This window comes from Cariama cristata, unplaced genomic scaffold (assembly GCF_000690535.1).
Source record: "Cariama cristata isolate BGI_N322 unplaced genomic scaffold, ASM69053v1 scaffold8414, whole genome shotgun sequence".
Lineage (NCBI taxonomy): Eukaryota > Metazoa > Chordata > Aves > Cariamiformes > Cariamidae > Cariama > Cariama cristata.
The window spans coordinates 16,534-42,604 of NW_009611219.1; the positions used below are offsets into that span (position 1 = coordinate 16,534).

The 26,071-nt window shown below is 45.2% G+C and overlaps 1 protein-coding gene across 1 annotated transcript; it reads right to left on the bottom strand.

Annotated features, from left to right (window-relative positions):
* Positions 1 to 1,306: 1,306 nt before the first annotated feature.
* On the bottom strand, positions 1,307 to 25,462 carry LOC104160093 (hepatocyte nuclear factor 4-beta-like). The gene is made up of 10 exons (XM_009698153.1): positions 25,294 to 25,462; positions 18,616 to 18,820; positions 16,627 to 16,721; positions 8,768 to 8,874; positions 7,259 to 7,414; positions 6,621 to 6,708; positions 5,661 to 5,813; positions 3,663 to 3,899; positions 2,895 to 3,008; positions 1,307 to 1,859 (listed from the first exon to the last, which is right to left on the bottom strand). Exons 1-10 carry the CDS (start codon positions 25,406 to 25,408, stop codon positions 1,723 to 1,725), a joined length of 1,407 nt encoding a protein of 468 aa, XP_009696455.1. The 5' UTR covers positions 25,409 to 25,462; the 3' UTR covers positions 1,307 to 1,722.
* Positions 25,463 to 26,071: the final 609 nt, after the last annotated feature.

The following is a 26,071-nucleotide window of genomic DNA, read 5'->3' on the forward strand; positions in this document are numbered from 1 at the left end:
TATGGCTGCTTCAAATCAAAGTTATCAGCATATAAGGTCAGATCAAATTCATCATAGACAGTAGAAAAATAAAACATTGTGATCCTAGGTGAAATTCAACCCAGTCTTCAGTGGTTTTTCAGATCTCCCTTGGGCTGTAGAATGGCAACTCTCAAATATCTCCCCAATGAATGAAATACAAAGCATTCCCCTGTTGATGGAAGTTCAGATGCTCTTCCCGACTTCTCTTTCAATCAGTAAGTTTGCATTTCCATAGCGTCCTCCGTCTGAGGAGCTCAAAGTGCTGCACGAGCGTTAGTGACACGAGCTTCACAGAGCCACGGCTGGGCGCCGTCGTCTCATTTCTGCCACAAACAGGGATGCACGTGGGTTGACGGATTTGCACAATGTGCAGAACTAAGAATTCTCCATTGTGTCCAACTCAGTAGGGCCGCTCCTGCTGCCTCAAGAGCTGTCTGACGGAGGTCGTTGGACTTTTATACAGATGAGCGTAGGTTTTGTAGAAATCTGACAATCTGCTTTCTAATAAAGCCCAATTCCTTCAAATAAACGCCGTAACACAACAGCTGCACTTAAAGAACATTTGAGATTGTATAGTCATTTATTTGGCTTATTTTAAGTAGTTGTGGCATGGTTAATAGTTGGTCACCTACCACTGATTAAATTTTACATTAAGTGCAGAAGCACCTTATGTTTTAAACAAACACAAACATTTTTTGTAATAAATGGCTCATAGGAGACCTGCCTCTTCCTTTTTTGGCTCGTTTAGAGCTTTGAAGTTTAAGTTGCAGACATTACGAAGACATATAGTACTACAGCAAAATCGTATCTGTATGCTGGGAAAAGCTTTTCTTTGGCATTGTAGTCACAGCTGTTGGTTCTTCCAAATATGTTTGCAGTAAAAGTTTGCAGAAGAAACAAAGCGGTGATTTGGTAAGTCAGCTTCTTGAGCTTCCTGGCAGTTGTGGGTTTTACCAGACCCAGCAGCCACGATCTGATGCAGAGATCCTTACTTCTGTCTTGGAGGTGCATTAGATGTGCACACAAAGTAGAGGATGCACTACATGACTCACAACTGGACTCTAGATATACTGGAAATTACAGAAAATAACAAAATGTTGACGTTCCTGATCACAAATAATAACTGACCAGCATTGAATGTTAGCTGGTCTGTGTGGAACAAGGCACATCTCTGGAACAAGAAAGTGTTGGCCTGCTGAGGGTTATGAAGGTATTCTTCCTAAAGCTTAACATGCAGCAGGAGAAATGGGAGTGTAATTAAATTTTTGATGGGAATAGACCTTTTCATACTGAGAATTCAAGACACGCTGTAGTCATTAACAATTACCAGGAGCTCTGTAAGGCATTTGGTTTTACAAAGATAGTGGCCGAAGGCTTTAAAAGGGTTGTGATCACACCAAGCTGGGTGACGATAAATGCAATAAGAATCCCTGCTCCGAAGAGTTAACAGTCGTGGTCATACCGAAAAGAGCATTAACCCCGATGACTTGTGAAATGAGGGTGATGGTGGTGGGAAGACCTGTGGGGAGGCTCCTGCTGCGGTCTGGTACCTGGTGCTTGACTCACGGTCGGGGAAGAGTGTGACCAACAGATCCAGCTACAGGCAGGGGGTTGCTGTGCTTTGCCTCTGCAAAGAGAAAGGGCCCGTTTCACTTTCAGCATGGTTTCCACATTGCTCCCAGCTTCTCCTTCCACCTCTCCCTATAAAATCTCCTGCTTGGGTATCACTGTCTGAGGCAAAAGCTGCGCTACGGCGTTGGGTCCTGCGCTAGAGCCTAGTTTATAGTCTTCACTGCCTGTGCTTGTAGAAGGAGATGAAAGGGATGTTTCAGGAGAGGCTGTGGGAGAGAAAAGAAACAGAATTAACATGGACATGGATGCTGTTTAATAGAGCGGTGCCCAAATAAAATCGGCAAACTATCCTATGAACCAAGGAACAGGAGCTTGGGGGATGAGGCAGGGGCATCCATCCCAAATTCTGGCATGAGCCAGCACACGCTTCCTTCCCAGTTTGTGATGAGGCACAGGGTGGACTGATAGGCACGTACCAACTCTTCTTAGTATTTTACCCCTGGGAAATGCTCCCAACTGCTTTCCAATCCTTCCACTCCTCGTCAGAGGAGAGCTCAACCTGCTGGCCACTATACTTCGTTTACAGAACCCAGCATCTCTCTAATCTCCCTTGCTCTAAGGTGGCTTAAAAAAAAAGAAACCAAACAAAAAGGCAAGCTAAAATATATGATGCCAACATTTATATAGCTGAGAAATAGCGAAATGTGCTACAAGAGGTATATGATTGTAACCGGCAGAAGGAGACTGTGTGTGCAAGACATTGTGATTACATGGCAGCGGTCGTTAAATTGCAACTTATGTTCTACTTTTTTTTTTTTTTTTTCTTAATAGCATGGTCCGTTTGCTACTCCAGTGGATAAATGCCTTAACTAACAGCCATTGCCTAGCAGCAGTGCCCGGAGTGGTTGAAGACAGTCTGTATTCAGATTATTTTGTGTTCAGTTTGACAGTAACCAAGACGCCTTACATAGGGAAACTCTTGCCACTAATAACTGTGTGTGCTGCCTTGTGGTATTTCCCAGTGCTGCCCACGTTCATAGAAACACATTGTCACCAATCTTGATTTCTTTTTTCAAATCTTGTGATGTTTAGTAGCATCTCAAAATCCCTCTGGATCATGTCATGTGAAAATACAACTTCTCTTAGGAGGCATGTAAAGGAGTCAGCAAGGGGGGCTGTGAACTCTGATTCAAGTGTAATGCTTAAACACTTAAATAAACTTAAAGGTCTTTTTCTTAACTGCTTCTCCTATCCAGTCCCTTCATTGTGCCGACAATAATAGTGTAAAAATGGACACGTACGGTCTGGAGCGGTGTGAATCACAGAGCTCATGTTGCTTGGGAGGACATGTCCTGGCAGCGGTTCCAGGTTGAGGTTGGGAGGTCCTGACTGGTACTGGAGATCGATGGTGGTTCCTGCAGTGGAAGTGGGAAAAGACATCATTCTTTACATAGTTGCCGAGAAGCCAGATGGTCTAGGCCAAATCTCTTTTATTTTCACAGAATGTGGAAGACCTCTGTGGGTGGGGGTTAATGTCCTGGCTCATCTTTGCTTCCTTCCCACTCCAACTGCCCTCTTTCCTCTTAGCCTTCTCACTGTCTGGGGACAATCTCCCGGGATGGCTGGGGTTCCAGCTAATATCCAGCTGCACTGTTCATCTGTCTCTGTGTGTGTCCCAATTACTGCTCTTATCAGGGTTTCCCATATAGCTATAACTTTTGCATATTGCTAGCAAAAAATGTATTGTCTTCTTGCAAACTGCATCAGTTTGGTAGGGTGCCTAAAAGTCAAGTGCCCCACTGGTGTGAAGCACCACAGAGTGTACCCATTTCTATAAAACTGATCCTGGCTCAGATTTTCAGAGATAGACTGGAAAGAAATGACTTGAGGAGTGGACTGGATTGAGAAGAATCAAGCTACAATTCAACCTCAGCCTTCACTTCCCTCCTCCCAAGACCAAATTCTCTCTACCATACATCCTCCAGAGAAGGACACAAAGCCAGACATGAATCCCTGTAATGGCTTTGAAATAAAACAACTCAGCTGTCCTTTCTCAGCAGGGTTTGTACCTCCCAGCAGCATCTCCTGCAGCAAGCTGTCGATCCTGGCCACACCAAAGAGCTTCACGAACTGGACTTGCTCTATCATCTGCCAGGTGATGCTCTGCAGCGGGGGCAGCAGGAGGAGGATGTCACTGAACCGGCCTCGGGAGTCGTACTGGCGATCGTTGATGTAGTCTTCTAGGTTGACTTGGACCTGGAAGCGCATGTTCTTCACCTTCCCAGGCTCGCTCAGGCCTTTACAGTCTGGGAGTGGAAAAAAAAAGAAGTTAATTGCTGGTCTGTGTAACCACAAAGCATTACCCTGTTAATCAGGCTCTGTAGAGGGAAAAGGATGAGATGCCAGTGATCCTCTGACAATTATGTGTCAGAGTCTTCGAGTTTATCTGACAGATCAGCATTGGGCTGTCACTATTTCATATCTCACATAGAATAGGGAAACAGTAAGAAAATAAAGAGCTTGCTTCAGATGGATATGTCTGGCTACTGCCATTAGTGAAGAGGAAGGATTTAGAAGTTGAATCATATTTGTCCTTCCAAGGAAATGGCCTGGAATTTTCCCCTGAAAGCTTTAAGCCCCAACTACTGCCACTAAATCCATGCAGGTTTATTGCCTATGTGTTGTAATTACACCCGCTGCAGCATCAGATGCTTGTCTTCGTTTCCTGTCTTTGACCGGTGGTCAATCTGTTTTTCATGGACCACAGGTCCAGTTTTGCCTAAGCGAGTAAATGTGCACTCTGGGTAGGGTGAAGCGCTGGGATTTACAGCTTCCCACTCCTGCCTCTCCTGCTATCTAAAAGTGAGATTTCTGGCTCACTGGACCATTTCCTTCACTGTCTACACAGAATCCACAAGCATCACATTTTAGGGATCATTGTGCCCAGAGATTAGATGAAGTGGTTAACAAATTATTGTACGTCAACATGTAACTCTGTGGACATGCCTACTTGTTAGCGTGAATGAATTCCACTTCTGTAGAGCTTTGCACTTTTTCCTTTTAGGTGAAATCACAGCGCCTCACTGTTGCAATGATCTAAAACTTCACTGAGATACTGATCAGCTGAGAAGGTAATTTGTCAAGCTCAATTTGATAATACCACCCTTACTCGGGTTTACAGCAGGCTCTTTGGCGAGCCAAAGTTCATGATGTTTGTAAAACTCCTGTATCTTGATTTCAAATCAGTGAACACAGCAAAAAAAAAAACTAATGGAAGATACTCTAATTTCTCCATGCTAATAGATGCTAAAGACAAAAGGGCATTGTTCAGGACTTGGGATTATTCCCCCATCTCTTCTGCAAGCTTCAGGGCAATAGACACTAAAGGGACTCAAGTCTTGTACCGAGAGGAGGTTGTGTGTGTGCTGTAGGCATGTAGAAACAGCAGTGTTTGGGGGGAACCTGGGCTGAGACAGAACCCCCTGTGTTTGTGGAATGAGAATACAGCAAAAGTTCAAAACAAGCTTTTGTTTGCCTCTGTTTGTTTCCCTGTTCTCCATCTGGTGCGGCTCAGCCCTGCCCTCGGTCAGTACTGACTGCCGGCAAGTTCCATTAACAGACACCCTTGATATTTCTGGGTACTCTGAACAGTTCAGCTCCCTGTGGTTTTTAATGCTGCTTTCTGAACTCTGATGGATGCTCCGCACTGCTGCTCAGTCAGCTCACTTCACTTATGCATAATTCAATATAGGCATATATGTCCTTAATAGTCCTCTCTCTCATTTCAGAGTGATGGGCTTTTCTGAAGCCAAGCTACAGAAGCAGCAAAACTCCTCTAGGGTCTGCAGAGTCTTGCACATCATTCTGGTTGGAGTTAATAGTTGCTAAATCGTAAAGTGTTCAGGAATAGGTCACTTCGAACATGTCCTTGCTGCACTGCTAAGAATTGCTCATTACAGCAGAGGCAGGGTGAAATGTAGAGCTGCTGCCAAGGGGTTTTCCTGGTTATTGGAGAGCCCTCAACTCCTTTCCAAGCCCCATGCGTGGCAATCAGGAAGGAAGCTTACCTGGATCAAAGAAGATGATGGCTTTAAGGCAAGCGTACTCATTGTCATCGATCTGGATGTCCCGCAAGGGCTTCACCAACTCGTCCAAGATTCTGGTGGCCACACGAGCGATTTCCAGTTCTGGGCAGTGCATTGGGATGATGAAGTCATTCCCTGGGGAGATGAGAGAAATTCACCGTCAGCTGAATTTCTGTGAACACGGTCTCATCCAGAAGTTACCCCAAGGCATGTTGCCAGATAGTCCCAGTGCCCATGTGGAGCAGATTTCCAGTGTGACGCTTCATACTCAGATTCACAATTGAGAAGCAAGCCGTGGATCTCATTCTTTGGTCCTTAATTATCTTACTTGCACGTGTTGGTGCACCCACACTGTACGCAAAACCTGCTCCACGTTCTGCTCTGCTTTACCCTCTGTTATACCTAGCATCTGTTTGCGAGTGGTGTTGCATCTTTATTTTTGGTGCATTTTTTTTTGAACAAAGTTCTCCCTCCCTCTTCTCTTTAATGTGTGGCTTTCAAGGTCAGTGTTCTCCTCTTTCTAAGAATAATCCCACCTGTGTTTTTGGGGGCAGAGAGCTACATGAAAAGGAAATACCTATTTGCACTATAATTTTAATAGACCTTTCTGCTAAGTTTTTAAGCAACGATACCCAAATACCTCATTGCCTGTGTCCTGGCAATTTCAGTTACAAAAACAAGGCAACGCAGTTTGAGATGCCGTTTAAATATTGGGGGTTTTCTCCTCCACAATTTCAAAGCAGTAAGGGGACAGTTGTGAAAGTCTCAGTGAATTTGCCTGCTCCTTTTTACGCTTCTCCAGAGACCTTCTCAAGCACTTAGTCTCAAGCCCGATGTGCAGACCGTGCCCAGGAGCGCAGAGAGGATTTCAGGCAGGCAGGACACTTGGCCGTGACTTCGGTGTGTGAATTATAAAAGCAGGAGTGTATTTCACTACTTTACCTAATAACAGAAAATCGGTGTATGGTATGGACCTCTTGGCTACCCCGAGGAGCAGGTGTTCCCCTGCGTGAGCTCTGAGCAAGGCAACCTGGAGATGGCACAGAAGAAAGAAATAATATTATATTTGAAAAGCAGATAAGAGAATGGTGAGCTGTCGCTGTGTAGATTAAACCAAATGTGGTGTTTGCTTAGATATGTCAGATCTATGGATAAAGTACTATAAAGAGCTAGAAATGATGAGTATATCTTTACATTTCAGAAGTGCTTCATTCATGGCAAACTAAATAAAATGTTGTTTTCAACTGAAAGAGCAAAGAGGGGCTTAAGTAGTTTGAATTCTTAGGAAATAAATGGCTTTTTTATTCAACTATCCGGTACTAGTGAAGGGAAGAGGAGTCTTTTTTGACTGGGTCCTTGTACAGACTGGAGTGACCAACTCTATTATATTTTGGGGGACTTTGGCCACTCGACTTATTTTTAATTGAACCCCTGTCTTTTATTATGCTTTCTCTCCTGCTAACTTATTGCTCTGCATAGGGTGATCTATATGTTAATGTCAAATTCTCCTGTTGAAATGTATGGCTGGGAATTCCTATCGAAGGCGGTAGGTTTGCAGGGAAGAGGCATTTACATTTTACCTGGTCATCGAGTGGGAGCTCACAAAATGCCGGGATGTATTTTGCCCATTCAACCAGCACCAGAAGCTGCTGTTTCATGGATTCACACACATCATTGATGGTTGCAACCTTCTTCATAGCAATGTCCGTGCTGTGCGCCGGACTCAGCGATGAATACTGAGAGAGAAACAACCCGGTTGCATTGAGACCAGATCAGTGCTGGTTTGCCATCCTCCATAGAGTCATAGAATCATTATGGGTGGAAGAGACCTCAAAGATCATCAAGTCCAACCGTATACCTGATGCCACCATGCCCACTAAACCCACTAAACCATGTCTCGAAGCGCCACATCTAAACGTTTTTTGAACACCTCCAGGGATGGTGACTCCACCACCTCCCTGGGGAGCCCGTTCCAGTGCCTAACGACTCTTACAGTGAAGAAGTTCTTCCTAGTATCCAACTTGAACTTCCCCTGGTGCAACTTATAGCAACGATTCATTGATAACATGAGGAGCCTTCACAGACATTAACCTCATCAGGTCATTGAGAAGACATTTGCCGTTGTGGTTGCACACTTATTTGGTCGGCAGTGTATGCTGACCGATGTACAGCCCACGGTGAAGCCTCCACGAGGTGGTGCTCGGTCCCAACAGACACGCCTCCCTCCTCTGCCTCCAGGCTGGCTCAGGACAAAATCTAATTAATATTCCCATTCCTAGCAGTAGCCAGCAGCACTGGGGCTCAGCTTCCCATCAATCACTTAAGCCAGCCAAATGCATGAAACGCATCCAGCCTTTCTCCCCCGAGTTGCTGTCTGGGACAAAACCCACCCCTTCCAATCTCTAAAGAGCTGCGGGGCAGGGAGAGGGTTAAAACATAATAATTTTGGAAAAGGAAGTGGATGCATTGCTGCGTGTAATATGCAACATCTGGGCCGTATATTTCAGTGGATAAAGGATGTTTGCATAAGAATTTAAAGGATGCACGGGGAAAAATTCATTGTGGAACATGAAACAAGAAAATTATCAGTGTTAGTTGAAGCCCAATGATTTTATTAGCTTTATTTTCCTCCCCAAAAATTGTTGCCCTGGTAAAGAAGTCACAAGAAAAGATATAATTGACCATGATGAGAATGTTATGTTCTAAGCAGCACAGAGTGTGCAGCAAAGGAGGCATAAACTTCTGCATGAAATGCAATGAGTTTTTAGGGGTGCAGCAACAATTTAGGCTGGGGGCAGAGGAGAATCAGGGTCTGCAACATCCTTCAGCCCTTGGAATTTCAGCTTTGCATCTCACATGCCAAAGGCGGCATCTGCTCCTTGCAGGACAAGTGTCTTGATAATGCACCAAGGACTTCTCCTGTCTGCTTTTGGATCTCTCTGATGCATTTTCTTCCCTGTGACTTTGCACAAGAGCCATCCCAGGGCAGGAAAAAGATCCAGCCCCAGCTGGTTTAGTGAATTCATAACCCCATATGGAATAGCTGAAGGCCCCGCACTCGTTCGGAGCGCTGTCCCCGCATTTCATACCTGCTGCGCCATGGCCTCGGCCTGAGTGAGCACGTTGATGGAGAGAGCACCGTTGTCCTCGTAGCTGCTCCTGCGAATGCTGATCCTGTCGCGCTCGTTCTGCACGGCTGAAATCAGAGCGAACAGTGGTTGTGTTAGCAAGAAACTGCCCACACAACCGATGGCTCCTGTTACTGGTGGTCCCCAAACAGGAGTGGATGGGGCTTTAGTGCCTACAAGACCCTCCGCTCTTGCTGGATGCTGGAATAAGGTTAAATAGGCCCTGGGGAAGGGGAAAAGGCCACCAGAGAGGGGGGAAGACCAAGCACAGGAGCAACAGAGGGAGATAAGGCCATTTGGCAGTCAGAGCAGGAGGTTAGATGGTCCCACTGGGTTTGATGCAGCTCAGGAGGAGTCTGGGGATTTGATGTCAACCCTTTTCACTTGGCAGTGCGGCCACACTGCTGGAGTCCTGGTCTCTGATACCCTTTTTGCCACGTCGGCACTGAGGACTCCTCTCCTGAGCTCCCAGTACAGCAGGATGCTCTTGAGGTTGCATCTTATCTTATAGCAGCACTGAAAAAATCACCTCAAAGCAGCCTTGAAGTGTCCCCTGCCCCTGAGGCATCACGGGTGGTGGTACTCAGGGGACATCTCCACCACCTACAGGGAGCAGGAGGAGTCAACTCATTTAAGGAAGCTCCAAAGAAAGGAAGCTTAAATTCACTGATTCCCCCTTAAAACTGTTCCCTCAGCCTTGTCCACCACGCTGCTGATACCAACGAGACCGTGACTCTGACGGCAGTGGCGGCACACAGCTGAGAGAGCAAACTGAGGCAGGGTTTGTCTCCAGCTCTGCTGGCACCCTGTGTAAATCACTGCTGCAAATCAGCCCAGTGTCCTGAACTGTTAGTAACAGTGGTACAACTCACCCTGGACACACTATAGTGACCACAGCAGAGTGAAGATCAGCCCTGGGCTTTTTGCAAACAGAAACATATGGCCATGCCATGGTGAACTAGAAAAAAAACCACTGATGTTTTTTTTTTTGAGGTCCATTCCACCCTTTAAACCATCCTTTTCTCTGAAGCACAAGCCACATCTAGCCCCATGCTACGTCAACCCTGCGTGTTGAACATCAGGGATTTATTGCACTTCAACAGCTTATTTTTGCAACACAGGCTCCAAGAACTGACTCGCCTTCACTGCAGCTATCAAGTAAAAGAGCAGCAGAGAAAAAAAAGCAGAATTTAGACTTAGTCCAACCTTCTTTTCAGTGTTAGTTTCTCCCCCAAGCCCTACCGCCTCTGTCCAGCAGCGAGCAAGCCCACATGGGGCTGGAGGAAGGAGCCTGAATGCAGACTCAGCATTTTCCTGACAGCTCATACGTCTTGGCTACGTACAGCTCGGAAAGGCAATTGTCAGGTTCTTAAAGCTGAGGGAGCGGGAAGATTTAGCATGTGGTGATAATGCAACGCATCCCTCCTCCTTCATACAGCAATTCCAGGCTTCTTTTGGTTTTATTTAGGAGGAATGACTCAGACATAGCTGTCAAAGCAGGACTCCCTTCGCGCTTTAACCCCTTGGATGTGAAACAGTGCGGGTTTATCTCAAAAGTGGCCACTGGAGAAGATTTTTCCAGCAATGATTTTTTTGCAGAGTCAGCAAAACCATTTCACCATCGCTCTTTCGAGACTTTACCTCGCTGCTGGGCCTTGCTTTAGAGCAAGCACCACTCTTTGTACGGGGCACGTTTCTCTGAATTCATGCTCAGGAGGAGACGTGGGCACCATTTCACACACCGGGTGGGAAGGTGGGAAGGTTTTTTTGTCAGCTCAGGTCCCACCACTGCTCTGTTATCCTAACCAGCCTCTGATGAGGGGTCAACAAGTGAAAGGGCAGAAAGCAAGCAACAGTGACAAAAAATCATTATCTCCCGTTATCGGCAGGAGTGTAGTATTTATTTTCCAGGATTTGGAGTTCAGCCTTGCTGACAGTCGGGACCCGTTCGCTGCTGAGCTGGGCGTGCTGGGCTCCAACCACCAAAGCCATTCTGCACCTCGGAGCCAACCTTGCCTGAAGGGCTGCAAGGGGCTGGATGGGTACATCGATTTGGGAAAGAAGCAACGCACATACATATCACTGGAGCCTGTTCAGGCTATGGATACTATATAGAGGCAATTAGTCATCAATTTAGAGAAAAAACCAACTACAGCCCTTGCTCTGTTAACCTATCTTAGACAGCAGCATACGTTACCCGATGCATTGGGGGGTGATGGAAAAGGCTGTTCAGCCAGGGGTCTCCACCAGTCTGAAGGTGAAGCTGGTTATAGGAACCATAATCTATCATTAATCTTCAGAATAGATTAACCCTTCATGGCTTTTTTTGGTACAACAGAAAAACGAGCAGCAGCATACAGCGTTGGGTAGAAGCAAGCCCACCCGAATCCATGTCATCACTGACATCCTTGGAAAGTCCCCACCTGACCTCCTATGCCTCATTTCACATTAGATGCTCCCCCACGTAGCTCTCTGGGGGTGATGGTGATTTTTTTGCCCACCTAGAAGAAAAGGTACAATTTTTTTCCTTTCCAACCAATTTACACATCTTATTTTACGCAAGTCTTACAAACCCAGGCAGGTCTGGTCCTCGTCTCCAACGACAGACTCCTTTAAGAAGCCTCAGCCTGTTTTTTCTCCCGGTTCCTTTTATGGCACATATTTCAGTGCTTCCCTCATGCTCTGATAAGCTCAGTCTTCAAGTGTAAGTGGATGGTACAGACTGACTTTCTCAAGGTGATTTGGATGTTATTGCTGAAAGTACCCAAGATGTGATGGAATCAGATGCAAAAAGGAGTTAATGTTTTACCTGCCACAAAATCAATCTATTACTGTGTGGTAATTATATTGCTATATTTATTGTGCTTGTAAAAGGGAAGAGATAGGTCGCCCATGGTGAGGCACCGGCAGTGCTCGAGGGGTGTGCTGGCGCTGAGGGCCCTCGGGCTCAGACGTGATCTTCTTCTCTTTGCAGACGGTAAAACTCAGCCAACTTGCAGGAAGGACTAAAATCCCAGCGCTGGATCCCACTGTCTCCCAGGGACTGGTATTTCCAGTATCTGCTTGGCAAAAGCTTTGTTTGCCTGTTTTTTCCCTCAAATCCTGCCCTCTGCACAGCACCTCAGTTCCCAAAGTAAATAATCACAAGGAAGGGCCACTGCAGCCCTGCACGAGGGGACTTCGGCGGGAGCAAGCCCCCACCATGCTGACGGTTGGGGATGCCGTGGCCCCGACCCGGGCTTTCCCCGGGGAAAAGGGAGAGAGGGTGAGACGGTGCCCACGTGTCCCTCCAGGGAATTGTCCACGGCTACGGTGTGTCCTGCCTATGGGAAGTGGACAGGAAAACAAACACATTCTCCATCTGATGCAGGGGAGCCGTTGGAGGGGTTTTGTCATTCAGAGCAAGCCTGGGCCCTTTTGCCATGAGCACATCAAGGATGCCGGCAGCCGGGTAGGCTGCGGAGCACGCATGGCGGCTCTTGAGCAAACAACGGTGTGTTTGTGGGATTGCAACAAACCCGTGTTTCCCAAACATTTTGTCCTTGCTGCCTTGCCACGTAGGTACAGAGCCTGTGATGAGGAACCTCCAGGGAGTCCAATAAATACAGGCGCAGGCATTGATTGGAAGGAGACAGCAGTAAACCAGTAACTTTCCATAGTAACTGCAAAGGTTAAAGCCCTACCTACCTCGGAGTTACTGTTTCCATTATTATTCCACTAAAAAAATCCTCATTTAACACTGACGGAGTTGGAAATGTATTAATAAATGGTATAAAGATGAGGAGGGAGGTGCGAGTGCCCTAGCACGGTGCCGGCATTCACCAGTGCTCACGTTGTTTCTGTCTCCAACAGATTTACCCCTTCTGCTGCCTGATTAATTTATATACACAAATAATTTTTTTTCCCCCAAGCTACCTCTGATTTTGTCAGTGCGGTATATTTTATTTGCAAATAAATCCCAATGATACATCTACATTTAATCATTTCATGGGCTTCTGGCCTGATTTATGACTATCACAAAGTGGGGAAGATCCTTTAACTTTTCCATCCATCTTTGCAGTAAACTGCAGTCTCAGCCTCCTGAAAGCTGGCAGAAGAGCTATGCAAACAAAAGGTATGAAACATGATAGAGGTGCTGTGAAACACTAATAAAACTGTCCTATAAACCTGTCCAATTGAACAAAAATAAATAAAAAATAGCCTCAAATCCTCCCACTGTGTTGTGGCAGTAAGTGATACAATAAGTCTTTTTACTTCTGCATAAAACTAAAGGAGTTAATGTACATTCATAAATTACTTTAAAGGGGATGAGAGGTTAAATATTAACCCCTCTTATTTTCACCAGTAAACTGAATCTTGGCAGTGCAGTGCTGGCATTTCAAAAGGCTTTCGGGTTTTCAGACACTCAACTCCATGTGAGTGGATGACCTGGATCACTTGAAAAATCACACCCTTTTTTCAAGGTTAAATACGATCTCAGTAAGAAACTAAAAATAGTATCCTACTGTTTTCTTTGGGGGTTTAAGTATCTGGTGCACTCCTTATCCACTGATGATGACCAAAAACCTGTCCGGTAGCATTGTGCAAAACAATATAAATCGAACCTCCTCCTGTGCAAAGAGCGAAAATCAGAGAGAACAGCCAGAAAACCCTGAAACACCCAGAGCACCCTGCGGTACAGTCCCAGACTTAACCACAAAACAAGAATAAAAGAGTGAATCTCCTGTAAAAATCTTAAATCCTGATCATAGTGATGTTTCAGGAGACAAGAAGGGGGTTGAGTTCAAGCAAGCCTTTTCCTCTCCCCTCGTTGCAACTTTAATGATTGTTTACTTGTAGTTATTAAAATGAAGTATTGATACCAAAAATGTAATTGGGACAGGAGTGTTTCTGAATGAGCTAATTTCTAGGGAATCTAGGATCTGGACCTTCCCTAAGACTCAAGTTTTGGCCCTTTCGTGCTCTCCCTGGCGCCGATGGGACCTGGATCCCATCTCAAGGCACAAGCCTGGAGGCGTAGGGCTCATGTGTGGGGCAGTCCTGGTCCTTTCCGAACCCAGGATCAAAATCAAAGTGTACAAAGAAGACAATCTAAAGGACCCTGCTGATGCTTTTCTCATCAACCCCTGCCCAGCTACCCCAAGCCCATAGTTAACCCATAGCCTGACTGCACTGTGCTCCCCGGACCAGCCCGCGCCGAGACCCCCAGCCCCACACTGGCACTGTTGCCCCTATAGACACCCACGTTAAAGCTAGCTCGGGTATTTGCATGATACGGCTTTTTCTTTAGGCAGAAATTTCCCTTCTACCAGGCTAGATAACATAGCTCCTTGCAATTTCTTATCCACTAGAATTGTTTCCAAATGGAAAAAAAGAGAAAAAGAAAGATCCAAATGTGTCACATCATGTCTTACAACACAGGAAGACTGGAAAAAAAAAAAATCACTCTGGATCCAAAATTCCAGTTGATCGGTTAGTTTTGCTGGGGAACAGCAAGTTTTCCAACATTGCACACACACACACACACAGACATCCAGCACTGGGTCAGTTGGATGCTGGCAGTGGGGAGTGTGCGAGGGTGACACAACCCTGCTAACCCCACCCCAGGTGTATTGTCACAGACAGGCTGGGAAAAGGATCGTTTCCAGCTTCTTCCCCTCTGCTGTGAATAAACAATGCTACTACCACACCCTGGAAAGACTGATTGCTATTATATGGGCTGGCTGAAAAGTGGTGTGCCACAGAAAGAGAGTGTCAAACTCTTGCACGCTAGTGCTGGGACAAAGGGATACACTGAGTGTGGATGTCACGGCCGTGGTCTCCCAACGTGAATCGGTGCACGCCAACAAAAAATTACGCACAAAGATTTGTATAGTCCTCATACTGCTCTACCGCAATCTCTTTTTCCCTAATGCTTCGCAATACTGTTTAATATTAATCTAGAACCACCCTAAAGCAAATAACGGTGTTCTTTTTGTGCACACAATTGTGCAAGAAGATTTCTTTCACAGTCCTGCACACATGCTTTGGATATAGCTCTGGTCAGCTAAGCTCATTTCTGCAAAGCAGTTGCTCAAGGTGCTTTAAAATCTTCCTTACCAAACACAGAAGCAGTTTGAGAGCACACAACCTGAATGTGCACTCGTAAAAAAGTTTCAAAGAATGTGACTATGTAGAACTTGAAATGAGTCATCTTCCATCGGGCTGCAATCAATAATGAAGGCATGAGCCAAGGTTTTATAACCTTTACCATAAACCAAATAAAAATCATGCTTCAGCTCAAAGAATGGAGCTGATAACCAGATTTCAGCCTTTCCAAGCTGTGGAGCTTGCTGCGCAGGCAATTGGCTCCATTTCCACCTAGAACTGACCAGATATACTCCAGTTTGGTCTTTATTACTTCGAGGGATTTTTTTTTTTTTTCCATCTGCCCTATTTACTCCATTTCTCCTAAATTAAACTAGCAGGCATTTTTGCTACATCCATGACCTATGCCAAATTGCAAGACACCCTTGTTCTCCAGGAAAACATATGGTCAGAAGGTTGGAAAGATTTTTTCATCACCAGTAAAATCTTATGAATTACCAGAAATCAGTGACAAATTTCCCCTTGGTTTCAGTGGGACCATGATTTCACCCCTTGGGTAAGGTGTGTTTAACTCGGTGGCATGGAAAGAAACTCTCAAGTTCTTTTCTAGTTCCCTCATCCTTTAGCTGACAGTGGGTTGGAAAACAGCACAAATGAAGTGTGAAGAGTGTTGAAACCATCAGTCAACTACCTGCACATCAAGGGGATGTACCATCTCTTGTGGATTGGGACCCCACTTTGCTAAGCACTCAATGTACAAACACAGTCTCTGCCTAGAAAGCTTGGAGTAAGTAAAATAGTATCATCCGTGCTCTCCCACTACGCAAACACTGAACGAGCAGAGACCAGACGTGCTATGATAGATCCCAAACTTTCCCAGGGAAGATGGCTGTAGGGAGGTAAGGCATAGGTTCACAGAAGTGTTTTTTCTCTCGCTTAGCATTAGGCACTGTAACACCTCGTATTTCCTTTAGTGTGTTGGAAGGGCACTTCCTGGTAGCCACTGGTACCCAAATGCTCTACAACACTCCAACTCCCTCTTAATACAGCCAATATGAAGTGCAACAAAAGGTATCAACCAATATTAGATTGGCCCTTCAGTACTTGTGCTAACAGTGGCTCTGTAGTCGTGCTATAGCCAACACGAGGACAGCACTACCCAAGGGTTTGACCCTGATTCGGGTCCCAGCTTGGGCGACACAGGAGCCAGCTGCCTCTGGAAGCTCTGCCTGTGTACCCTGTGCCACAGAGGAGCAGCTCCCGCAGCCCAAAGCATCGTCTTCAGGCTGTGCCTTGCCCAAGGGTTGCACCAAGCTACATGAGCATCAGCCAAGTCAACCGCCAAACGCTACTCTGCAGTAGTCAGCGGTCGGCATTTATGAGATTGAGGATGGCTGGGATTAGGAGTCGCACTAGCAGGTATGTCGAAAGATAATTGCTGTTGTGAAGCACTTAGAGACCAAATAAACCCTGAGGAAGCCCATCCCTTTAGCAGTATAAAAAAAGGACCAGCCTCCCAGGATGGGTGAACAGTGTCACAAGACTCTCATTGAAATTCCCGTCTGATAAGATGCGAAATGGGACTTTCAGCTGCAATAACAAGAAATCTCTCACTGTGACATGCAAGCATCACCTCTGCAGGCCAGGGCTGCCGCTGCTCTCCACCATGCTCTGCAGTGGGAGTAGGGCCAGAGTCAGAAGCAGGCAATTGTGAAATGTCTCTTAGCACCTACCTTCTTTCTTCATGCCTGCTCTGAAGCATTTTTTCAGCCTGCAGTACCTGCACTGGTTCCTCTTGTCTTTGTCTATCACACATTGTCGGCTGAACCTGGGAGGAGATGGGAAATAAAACACGGAGCAACCAGCTTGGCATCTGCAATCCGCTCACCCCAAGCAGCCCCAAATACAGTCCCAGCCCTCACTGAGCTACGCACTGCATGGACCTAGAGAAGAGCCAAAGGTTTGCAAGAAACGGATTGAATCACTGTTGGCTTGGCCCAGTTCCTCATCTTCCCCACCGCCGTTCCTGCCAGCTGGGAGCGCAGCGATTTCAGACCACCCACCCTGCGAGGACTGCGATGATTTTGGCTGTGAAAGCGCGACTGTGACTCAAATTGTACTGGTCTACGAACTCCATCTCCCACTTTCAGACCGTTATTGAGTGTTATCAGCGTCGGGGCTCGTTTGATCCCTGTTAACACTGTCCCACTTTGCGTAGCATAATGACATTACGGACCACAAGACCTTTTGTGTCTGCAGCCTAGTTTTGAGGTAGATGGCCTCCTAATTCCTATTCATTTCACCAGGGGATTTAGGAATCTATGTGCTGTTCAAGGCGTGGCCCACGTAGATTTGGCAGCTCTGGCCACGGTGGGTGAAGCGGTGGAAGAGGAATTTGCCACGCAGAGAGAAGACGACGTGGGTTGCTCTGGGGCCATCATCAGGTTGTAAAAGCTGAGGCACTTTCCCAGACTGGTAGAAAGCCAAAGGTACAAAGGCCCAAAGACTTTCCAAGGAATTTACGTCTGCGATAAACAACAGAGCTCCAAGCTCGGCTAAGTACAGCGCGGCTCACCAAATAAGGATTTGCAGACAAGCGAGCATTTGCCATTTGCTGAGGATCGTCCCTGAGCTGCCAAATATCACAGAGATTCATGGATTCCTGGGGAGGGGCAACAACTCCGCTCCCAGGAGACTGATAACTGGAATTTCAAAGAAAGCAGTAGTAGCTGTTGCCGTGTCCTGCAGGGATCCCACGATTCCTGGGATGGACACTGTGCGGGTGGACACTGCTGTCACCCCAGGTGTCTTTCATGGTTGGTGTGTCCTGGAGTGATAAGGACCCCAGGAGCATTTTGAACAAACACAGTGACTCACGTTGCAAAAATTCAGAACGCCCTTAAAGGGGGAAGAGCTCTGGAACAGAAACAATACTTCCAGGTTTTAATTAGAGATGAAGGGCTTGAGTGTATTCAGGGCTTTTTTTCCCCTTCCTCCTGTGCTAAAATAAACACCATTTTTCTAAGGTCAACCAAGATAGCTGAGTTATAATTTATAGCCTCCTGCTGGTAAAAAATTTCTCTCAGACGTATACCTGTCTGACAAAGCGGACATGAATCATCGCTGGTCCATGCTCGCTTCTCAGGATGATTGTAAAATCATCAGTGATGTGTCAGCGTACATAGTTTAACGTATTTCAGAATAAAAATGGAGAAGCTCTGGGGGAGGTGGAGACTTTGGAGGTGACAGGCTCTTGGATACTTGTTGCTTTTTAGTGGGAAAATCAAGAAAGACTACATTTGAGATGAAATCTCTGGAGCTTTGGTCCTTTGCCACCTTGGCTTTCCCTTGCTGGGCTGTGACGAGGTCATGGTGTCACTCCACACCCAGAATCTGTACTTACGTATTGTACACACCAGTCAAACCTCAGGTCTATAAGTCTCCCTTGATTTACACCATGGGGAAAGCAGTGACGGTGAACTCACCAAATGGATTGCTCGGTGCCACAAAAGGTGTCAGGGTCCAAGATGAGATAGGACTTAGTTTTACTCCTTGGCTCCCTGTCCTCCAGCTATAAACTAAACTGCAGTTATTACTGTTAGCATTCATGGCATGGTAATTTGGCATTTGGGATGGGGGCCCCATTGTACAACCTGATCTCCACCCCAAATTATTTACAGTGTCAGTAAATTGTCTTCATTTATTGCAGAAAGGACAGGTACCTGCAGGAATAGACGTGGTTCTTGCGGACGCTCCTCCTGAAGAAGCCTTTGCAGCCATCGCAGCTGGATGCCCCGTAGTGTTTGCCGGTTGCCCGGTCCCCGCAGATGGAGCACAGGGAGCCGATGCCGTTGGTGAGCAGGTTGGTGTTTGCCGATTCGGCTGTGATGGCCTCTGTGGACAGAGAACAGGGACCATTAGACCTCTCTGATGGAAACCAGAATCAGCTGACAGCAAGTTGCTTTTCTCAAGCAAAGCATGCACCGAGCAAGCCCCACACACGTGTGCACACGTAGTTTGTGTTGCTAGTAAAGCCTCCAGATGGATCGTCATGTTCTTCTCAACCTCAGCTGAGAGTAACTCAGTTATTTTTCTTCTGGCATTGGTGTTTGCTTCAGTGAACGGAGAGGTTTCAAGCTGCATAACCCAACATGTTCATGAGAATCTAACAATTACCACTATTCTTCTTGACAGATGCAGAGAAAACCTTACCTGGATGTCAGATATATGCTTTTGAGGGATGGGGAGCCACCTCCTCAGTTAGACACCTGGAGAACATGGGTCAAAGCTGGCGACCGCAGAAGACAATGGAAAGCACATCATTAACTTGAATAAATAGAAAACAGAAGAGACAGCAGAGGCAGGAAGGATGAACTACTTCATGCACAAGACAGAGGTGTTGGAGATAAAAGGCTGCTCTTGAGAGCTCCTCTGCCGCTGGAAGACAGAGATGACAGCTCCTACAGAAGTTGCTTTAGTTCTCCTAAGTCTGGTTCCTGCTCTGAGCTGCCCTCTGAAGAGGCTCTTTGCTTTCCACTGCAAAGCAATAGAGGGATGTAGGAAGATTGACCTAAATTAGGGACCTAAAATTAGGTCGTATGAATGTCCTCTGTTTGCACCCACTCATTTGGGGCAGGAATAGCTCTGCCCCTGCCTGGCCCGGGCTGTGTGTGTACACTGCTGACAACTCCCCTTTAAACTTCTCCCTTGGCCTTAACCACCAGACTCGCTGCCCTCTTAATCCTCCTCATTTGAGGCACAGCTTGGGGAAGGGGGAAAAAAAAAAAAAAAAAGAGGAGACACTTGAGAAGACGCAGATGACAGTGTTTACATCTCGCCGAGAGAAGGAATGTTTGTGGAGTCTGTCCTGACCTGGGCACTCACTGCAGGACAGTTTTATGAATTTATCGCACCTCTGGGAGCATGTTCTTTGCTCCAGGGGAGCCGATCTCGTGCTACAGTGACCTCAGCACAGTCTCTGGGACAAGATGCATCGTGCCTTCCAGAAGAGATGGGCGGTGATGAGAAAAGCTCAGCGGCTGTTTATTGAGCGATGACATATCTTAGAGAAAATTACTTCAAGGGGAGGAATTGCCATCTGATCTGGACAGTTGAGAAGATTTTCTGATGCATAATGCATAAAAATAGCTTTGGGTAATCCACACACAACATGTATATATACAGAGAGAGAGAGAACGCTATTTTTGTATATGACTACAGATCAAAAATTTATAGTGAAAATATTTGCCATGCAATGAAAATCGTAATGAAAAGCCAAAAAAAAAACCCCAATAAAACTTTAGTTTTTCAAAAAAAGGGAAGTTTTATTTAGCTAAGACTAAGACATTTTTAGCTAAGACTTCATAAATGCAAAGGTCAGACTCCCTTTCACCCCATCAAAAAACCTTTTGGATCTCTATTTCACCTTCTAACGCACGGACGAATAAATAAGTAGGTTGTAGCAAGATGGGAGCAACATAACAAGAAAGAATGACAGCATCAAAATAATTTTTAGGTCATAATGACAGGAACTGAGATTTACCTGTTAGTAAAATCCATTTAAGATGCTCCTAACTCTGACATTTGTCACAAAGTGGCACTTGGGTCCTTTGGGAACATTGTCTGCGTCAGAGGTGCTTAATGGTAATTTAGATTGATTTTTAGTTTTTTTAGAATGATTTTTCATTGTATTTTGCTTGATAACTCAGTATTAAATGAACTGTACTAGAATATTCCTTCAAGGGTCACTGCGCTGCTAAACATTCATGCATCTGTTGCTCCATTTATTTTTTTGAAGGAGCATATGACCATAAACAAATGCTGGATTCCATTTAAAAAATTGCACAACAAAAATAAATGTAAGGCCAATTTTCTCTTCACTCCACTCGTGCTTTCTCTACTGACTTCAGAGGAATCAAGTCAAGGTCATACAGTTTGGGTCTCCAATGGACCTGTCATCCTTCAGCTGAGTCCAGATTGCAAAATGTTCCTGATACTGGAAAGCATTTACTCACCAGAGAAGACTTTTTCCCCTTATGTCAGTAGGACATGTGAGGAGCTACTGGCTGATATAAGGAAGATATTAATAATCTGGCCTTAAACCAAGCATGGCTGGAGGAAGGAACATCAGCACTGAGCATGTGAGGGCCCATGGAAGTCAGCAAACCAAATTTTGCCCTCACTTGTCCCCATGAAAACATGGAAAAGCCCATGGGCTGCAGCTGAGTTGGGTGGCTCTATGTTAGGGCAGATACATAGCTAAAAGTTCAGTCCCTGTTAGGTGGCCATGTGTCCTTTTTAGCTTGGTTGAACATGAACAGAAATTTATTTAAAAAGTAAAGAAAAGGAAAGCCCCAAGCCAGTATGCACATGTTAATTACGATGATAAATTTTAATTACAAAATCCCGTCACCAACTAATGATGAGTTCTGAATGAAAATTAGCTCAGAGAAGAGCAAACGCGCAACTGATATCATGTGTATTAGAAGACTGTTTCAATGTGGCTTTCAGACCTACCCAGTATTTGGGGAAAGTCTGGGTTTTCCCTGGATTGATCACTGCCAGGAAAGACTGAGGAAAGCCAGGATCCCTGCCAGCATGGTCGCCTGTCTGTGAAATCAGCTGAAGACTGTAGACCTTTACTTCAGCCCTGCCTGACACAAGGCCATAACCTGCTCAGAGCTTCATTTAACATGTTGTGCCTCTCTAGAGGGGTTGCTACCTGGAGCTCAGTGCCACACTGAGATGGGCTCGAGGGCTGCTAGGATGGATCTGGTCAGAGTCCAGCTGGCTCACGACATCTGAAACAAGCTCACAACTGTCCTCACCACCCTGGAGAGAGGTGCTCTGAGAAGCGTATTGGTTATAGATGCTCATCACCATGGTATAACAGAACAGTTCCTAAGCTTTGCCACAGTGCCTCTGAAATTTCTCCTGGAGAGACGCAACTGATGACGTTTTCTAAGAAGAGACCATAATTTGACCTTGCATGGGTCCCAGGCTGAGCTGAAGACCCATGGTTGTGGTCAGACTCCTCACTAGGACTGTCCTAGACATTCACTGGTAGAAACTCTGAAGTTTCAACCATCTTTTGCTACTTATACATAACCAGCGTGCAGATTGGGAACTACCTAATGCTGAAGAGAATATCCCAGTGGTTTCACCAGCTTTGGGGTCAACCAAGCTCATAATGAAAACGCATACAAATTTTTGTTACCTACTACCTCTGTATGTAAGTCATTACCTAACCAGGTCTGAAGTGAAGGTGCCAAGTTTTACAGTGAGAAGAAATGACAATGAGGATGGTCTCAGTGAGGATGCTGCTGGGGAATGGTATCTGGCTTCCATTCAGAGCTGGAGCTCCGCATGATACCTGACCGCTGCAGACCTTTTTGCTGCTTTTCCTTTCAGTTATGTTATGGCTACATCTCTTCTAGGTGCACATTGTATAGGAGAATTGCCTTGCAACTCTATCCAGAATGGCTTTTGCTTTTATCTACCCAGAAATCTAAGCCAGTCTTGGGGCACATAATTTGCAGCTAACAAATCCCCGAATTACATGTGCTGGGCTAGAATGTACAGAGATCATAAATGCAGGTTTAGGACATGCACACACAGTCAAATTTAGTGGCCAAAGCCAGCATTGCGAAACCTGTGCATACAAATGTAGGGCTGGATGGGGGCTAGCACAGAAACCCTGGCCACGTGCAGGTCAGCCTCTTTCTACATCAGCTTTTAGCAAATAGAGGGGAAGTTTTTGAGATATAAAACTTAGCTTTGAGTTAGTGTTTCCAAATCCTACAATAACAATGACAAAGAGAGCAGCCAGAAAGGCCAGAGCTCCTTGCAAGCACGCGTACGGCTGGAGAGACGGTCAGGCACTGTCTAAATATCTTTGATGGCTTTTTCATAGTCTGAATTGGGTGACACTGCAACGGGGCTGGGAAAGGCGTTTCGGCAGCCCTGTGCCAAAATCCCATGGATCAGCGTGGTGTTTGAGTGCTGAGACAGGAAAACGAGCACCACCGTGGGAGAAAGTGTTCACCAACGCGCGACTAGAGAATTAGTGCAATATTTCAATAATGCTTCATATTTTAAGCAAAATGACAACTCTGACAAGAACGTGAGGAAATGGGTATTAACAGCACATAAAAACCAAGTGAGAATATGGCTTGTAATGCCAGCCAAGGTAAAGGAAACAAGTTTGTACAGAATGTGAAAATTTCTGCAGCTACAACACATATTTTATAAAGGAAAGACAGGATTAGCATTGATTTTTGTTCATTTCCTTTTGCCATTCTTGCAATTTAAAACAGACAATTTTTTGTACTCCCTCTCCACTCCCATAATGGATTCTATTCTTTATTTTGAATTAGTCTCAAAATATTTGGCAAATTATGGGTTACTTAAAGGTGGAAAATCCAAAATACGTATGTAGGCAAATCTCAAAATGATAGCAGCTTCCTGAAGTAGAAAGTTTAGCACTGGAAGTGCTCCACATCATTAATCAACCCAAAATTTTAATGAAATAATATTCCAAGGAAGGAAACAGTTCGTTTGAAGAAAGCGTGATCTTATTTGAAAATATTCTAGTTTTCACTTTTGAAATTGTTCGGAATGTAAGAAACAGTCCTGAATCTACTAAAAAATATATTGCACCCCTTCCTGTTCGTGTTTATAGAGAACAAAACTGCCATTAGATTTAGCAGGGGAAATAATACAGATGAATCTTGCATAATGAGAAAGATAGAGCTTGAAACAATCCAGTATATTTTTTAGAATACCTAAAATGAGATTATTTCTTGATTCTAACAATTTTAAAAATATTTCTGAAACTACGGAGTATCTGTGTGAACTGTTATTTCGAGTCACCTATGGGAACTGAACTCAGCTGGTTAGCAATATATTTCCATTCATGGACATTTCAGATCTTTTTTGAAGTTATTTTCACAAACTGTAGAAGAGGACACTTACCCAAGACAAACAAGCTAATTTCAAAACAGCTAGTTCCTGAGAGAACCAGTTACTTATTAACAGCTAGACAAATAACACAATACTGATCAAGATAAACTTCAGAAAAAAACCTCAACCTGTCAGTTCCACTGCATGAAACAACAGAGAGCCCCGAACAGGTTTTAGTAGCTGATTTGAAAAATTATGTTGAATTTTGAGGAAATTTGTACCACTCTAAAAAGTAAAAAATATCTTTTTGCTCAGCAGTATGTGACAAAGAGAAACATCTGTGTTAAATAACATTTCTGGAGTAGGATGGCAGATGGAAACCTTTCTGCAAGAATAAGATCCAGTCTATCTGGAGCTGGCAAAAAAAATATATTGCAAATCCTTTATTTGGGGACAGATAGAGCTTTTCTTGAAGTTAACTTTAAATTCGAATTTCTTTGGGCCTTTTAACTTTACTTGTCTCCTGACATCCCTCCATGTCGCACAACAATAAGTCTAATCGGTTTGTATTGTAGATAATAGCTCTACTGAAACTCTGATTTCCTTTGGTGAGACAGTAATAAGCAAACGTGAGACCATGAAAATCCCATCTTAATTTCGCTAAGCTTCTTCACAAATTAAATGAAATGCTGCCGAAACTCTCCAAAGGCATTGCTAACGTTGGAATCTCATTCGGTTACATGATTGGTTTCATGCCATATCAAAAAAAAGTCCTTTGTTTTTCACACAATGAACAGTTAATTTCACAGAATAGTGTTCATTTTATGTCAGAGTACTTTTGACTACTCAAAACCTAAATATCAAGCAATACGCTTTATTTCTGTGAACAAAGCGGAAGTCTTTGCATATAAACACTGACGCCTCACAGCCAAGTTCTTTGTGTGCTCTAAAGGCTTCTAGACCATTTTGGTAGGCAGAAAAGAGTGTAAGGGAAGTAACAATTTGGCTATTGCTTCTCAATCTAAGTACCTAGGAACAAGTTAAATTGGACACATGGTGTATTGTCTGAATAACAGATAAATGCCATTTGAGATGGCATTTTTTTCCAAGGATTAAATATGAATCTAAGTCATATGGGAACGAAACGTACATTTTAAGGAAGAAATATTGGTAATAACTCCTTTCATAAGTCATACAGGGGGGACAAACCTATGGTGTGCCATGAAGAGCTCTACCGACATTTGCAGTACTTCATGGGCTCTTCACGGCACGACGTTCAGCCCACCAAGGAAAAGAGTAACTCAAAACAGGACCAGCAAGGGAAGGGGTCCCATTTCAGCCCAAACATAACAGCAGATGCAACAGACGTTGGCAGGTCAGCAGCTTAAATATTACCCCTTCCACCCTTCGCCCCACACTCCTACCTGCCTTTCCTAGGTGTTCAGCTTTATAACAAAGGTAGTGGAGCTTATTCAAGAGGAAACGAACAGAAATCTCACCGGTGTTACTGGGGAGCACCCGAAGGTTGTCAAATTCCAGCATGGTATAAGAGGAGTCCAAGGAGTCGACATAATCTGGCATATCCATGTCCATGATGGACTGACAAAGCTTCATTATTACTTGTCAACAGCAAGGGAAGCGGCAAAAAACAGCCTTGCTGTCAATCACAGCCAAGGTTTCCTCCGCAAAGAGAGACACCCCGGCCCTCGCGATGACAAATCATTACCCAGCTCTGCCCGCAGTCCCCTCCCCGTGCCAGGAGAGAAGGGACGAAACCGTTCCCTCTCGGGCACGCAGTCCCCTCCCTTCCCGGGGTGCATCTGTGCTCTCTCAGTCCTGATAATATGATGTAGATAAGGCCTAGACTCAAACGACTTGGATTGCATCTTCGGGTCAATACAGCCCATTTTATGGCTGTTCCTGCGCAAACATTTTGAAAAGGGCTGCGGAGAGGCGTTCGCGCACATGCGCTGCTCTTCCAGGGCAAAGCCGTGGTCACATCAAATAACACCCGTGCCGATGTCACCTTTCTCGGCTACCAGCCCTTGGGAAAAAACCAAATGATGTCACTTGAAGCTGGTGAAGACAATGAGTCAGTGTCACCACTGGCTGAAGACCATCAAGATAGGTCAGCATTGAGAACCTGAGGCATTACCAAGGGACACCAACAGTGCTGCACACCGGATCATACCTTGAGTTACTACCGGATGGGAAAAATGAGCCTTCATTACAGCCACCCACATGATTTCACCCTGCCCCATAGGCAGAGGGGAGGTG

Coding starts and splice junctions, on each gene's coding strand:
- LOC104160093 (XM_009698153.1), bottom strand. CDS start 25,408: ATGAAGCTTTGTCAGTCCATCATGGACATGGATATGCCAGATTATGTC. Junction 16,722..18,615: donor AACCACGTCTATTCCTGCAG/GTACCTGTCCTT, acceptor ATCTCCTCCCAG/GTTCAGCCGACAATGTGTGA. Junction 8,875..16,626: donor AGCAGGCATGAAGAAAGAAG/GTAGGTGCTAAG, acceptor CTCTGATTTCAG/CCGTGCAGAACGAGCGCGAC.